Here is a 3,069-nt window from a genome sequence, read left to right as displayed (position 1 = left end):
TGCATATACAAATTAATACATGAATAAAAATTATTATAAAAAAAAAGATTTTCCCTTAAACTGACTAACAGGTGATACTATTAATCCCGCTGGTATTTCTTTCGACCTTTAAAAGTTCAACAGTAATTCCAAACGGAAATCTTTTCTGAGTAAATGTTTCGGGGAACACTGAACCGATGCACCGAGGAAACTTCCGGTTCACATGTGTTGTTTTTCAGAGCAGGCTTTTTGAAACAACCTGACAGATCAGACGTATTGAACAATAAGTCTTCCGCAGAGTCGACCGTGTCCTAACTTTGAAGAGCATCGTTAGCACACCACTACCTTTTTAAACATGAAGCTACTGACGCACAACATGCTGACGTCCCACGTGAAGGGGGTGACCAAGGGCTACCCGCTGCTCATCAAGGTACGAGGAGGTGTGTGTGTGTGTGTGTCACAGTGAATTATTTCCTTCTAATTCAGCAGATGGGGATTTATTTCGCGTGGTGAAGATTTAAATTGGTAACTTTTAATATATCTTCAAAACCTCTTATCTGGGGTCGGGTCGCGGGGCAGCAGCTCTAGAAGGGGTCCCCAGACTTCCCTTTCCCGGGCCACATTGACCACTGACGGGGGGGGTCCCGAGGCGTTCCCAGGCCGTTGTTGAGATATAATCTCTCCACCTAGTCCTGGGTCTTCCCCGAGGTCTCCTCCCCACTGGTCGGGCCTGGAGCACCTCCCAAGGGTGGCGCCCAGTGGGCCTCCTTGCCAGATGCCCGAATGCTTCTTGTAAATAACCTTAGGGGGGCCTGCTTCTCTTTAGATATAGATACTGTTAAATGATGAACTGGTCACCGACAGAGTCCCCTTCCCACTTACACAATCACATCTTGCTAGTGTTGTGTTGTGATATTTAAGTGGACTGATGGTGTGTGTCTTCCCTTCTCCTAGGCAACAGAGGTGAAGGTGAACGAGGTGGAGTTCAACTCCCAGTTTGTGAGCCGGATGATCCCCAAACTGGAGTGGAGTGCACTGGTGCAGGCTGCTGAAGGGGTGAGGGGGGTCCACGGGGGTACTGCAGGCTGCTGAAGGGGTGAGGGGGGTCCACGGGGGTACTGCAGGCTGCTGAAGGGGTGAGGGGGGTCCACGGGGGTACTGCAGGCTGCTGAAGGGGTGAGGGGGGTCCACAGGGGTACTGCAGGCTGCTGAAGGGGTGAGGGGGGTCCAAGGGGGTACTGCAGGCTGCTGAAGGGGTGAGGGGGGTCCACGGGGGTACTGCAGGCTGCTGAAGGGGTGAGGGGGGTCCAAGGGGGTACTGCAGGCTGCTGAAGGGGTGAGGGGGGTCCAAGGGGGTACTGCAGGCTGCTGAAGGGGTGAGGGGGGTCCACGGGGGTACTGCAGGCTGCTGAAGGGGTGAGGGGGGTCCACGGGGGTACTGCAGGCTGCTGAAGGGGTGAGGGGGGTCCACGGGGGTACTGCAGGCTGCTGAAGGGGTGAGGGGGGTCCACGGGGGTACTGCAGGCTGCTGAAGGGGTGAGGGGCAAGGGGTACTGCTTGGCAGGGCTTTCCATGTGGTTACGATGATGTCATCCAACATTTCAAGCTTGCACAAACTTTCTAGTTCCACCAAGCCAAGATTAAGAAGGATATGTGAACATATCCTTCAAAATCATCCCCTAATCCTCTCTTCTCTTTGTCACTAACAGAAGAACATGTTATCTTGAAATAGTGTTTGTCTATAAACCTATATTATTTGAAGACAGTATATATGGAACAGATGTTATATATATGTAATGTCACATTTTGCTTCGAGTGGCAGCCCTGAAGAGAGTGTACATCAAAAAACTATAAGTGTTGTAGTGCTGTTGACTAATACGTCTGCCCCCCCCCCCCCCATCCAGCTTGGCCACCTGGAAGACCTCCCCGCTGAGCTGGTGGCCGACTACGAGAACAACGAAGAGTTCCTGAAGAAGGTCCACAAAGTTCTGCTGGAGGTACACGTGTGTGTGTGTGTGTGTGTGTGTGTGTGTGTGTGTGTGTGATGTACATCTGTGCATAGTTGAGGTTTGTTTTTAAAACGTATAATATAGTACTAAATGTCTGGATGTGTGTATAAAGATGGAGATGTCTCTGGTTACATCATGCAGTATTGTTTTGGCCTGCGGTTGCTCTCAGGTTGAGGTGGTGGAGGGGAGCCTGCAGTGTCCGGAGTCGGGCCGTGAGTTCCCCATCTCCCGGGGGGTCCCCAACATGCTGCTGAACGAGGATGAGGTCTAGAGACCCTGGGGATCTGATGTGGGAATTCAAAGAACAGTGAACCCGGACTCCGGCTCTGCCCGGTGCACATTGTTTCCCGGATACCGTTTTCATCTAGAGGAGTGGATTTCAGTTGGATTTATTTTTATAATTATGTTTGTTTTATCTTGTTTTGGTTCTTTTTCTCAATAAAAGTGTTATTGCTGATGTACATGTCTGCTGTATTCCTGACCGTTTGGGCCTGATGGAGAATGGGGAAATGAGCCCGGGCAGAGAAGTGAAGGAGAACTAGACTCTCAGAGGTAGGAACCCTCTGTCTACACCAGCTCTCTAATCAGCTCTGGGTCTATGCAGTACTGAGACATGACGTGGCAGTCGCTCGGCTATATTCGTCTTCGGAAAGCGGCAGTAAAAAGTAGACGTTTTTTTTAAGAATTTTCTTTCCCTTTTTTTTCTTTCAAAAAATAAAAGCTGGAAGGTGCAGTATTCAACACTGACCGCCGGGAGCGCATGTCTGATCGGCGGTGCGCCCAGGGTTCTGCGGTGGACCTTATTGACTTGTCTTTTTACTGTGCGATGGCTTCCAACGACTTACATCCACGTAGACAAATTAACTACGAGGCAAAATCTGTTGACATAATTTCGGGTCTCGGCTGTCTGCTTTTGCCTCTCGGGCCTTCAAGTTGGAACAAGCTCCTATTTGTTCCCATGCCGCGTGTTATCATTTGAGGAGGAGAGACGGGAGGGAGAGAGAAAACGAGAGAGGGGAGAGACGGGAGGGAGGGAGAGAGACGGGGGGTACATAGCTATGCCAACACCATACACTGAGAA

The 3,069-nt window shown here is 50.5% G+C and overlaps 1 protein-coding gene across 1 annotated transcript; it reads left to right on the top strand.

The window, feature by feature from the left end:
• The first annotated feature begins 190 nt into the window (after positions 1–190).
• Positions 191–2,447, top strand: trmt112 (tRNA methyltransferase activator subunit 11-2). Its single transcript, XM_079744527.1, has 4 exons — positions 191–409; positions 934–1,035; positions 1,884–1,976; positions 2,158–2,447. The coding sequence occupies exons 1-4, from the start codon at positions 335–337 to the stop codon at positions 2,257–2,259; spliced, it is 372 nt and encodes a 123-aa protein (XP_079600653.1). The 5' UTR covers positions 191–334; the 3' UTR covers positions 2,260–2,447.
• Positions 2,448–3,069: the final 622 nt, after the last annotated feature.

Source organism: Pollachius pollachius (genome assembly GCF_949987615.1).
Source record: "Pollachius pollachius genome assembly, chromosome: 10".
NCBI classification, from domain to species: Eukaryota; Metazoa; Chordata; class Actinopteri; order Gadiformes; family Gadidae; genus Pollachius; species Pollachius pollachius.
This window is presented reverse-complemented; position numbering and strand designations above follow the sequence as displayed.

Bases quoted from the DNA above. Each gene is read 5' to 3' on its own strand.
- trmt112 (XM_079744527.1), top strand. From the start codon at position 335: ATGAAGCTACTGACGCACAACATGCTGACGTCCCACGTGAAGGGGGTG. The intron at 410-933 runs GTACGAGGAGGT...CCCTTCTCCTAG, and splicing joins GCTACCCGCTGCTCATCAAG to GCAACAGAGGTGAAGGTGAA. The intron at 1,977-2,157 runs GTACACGTGTGT...GGTTGCTCTCAG, and splicing joins TCCACAAAGTTCTGCTGGAG to GTTGAGGTGGTGGAGGGGAG.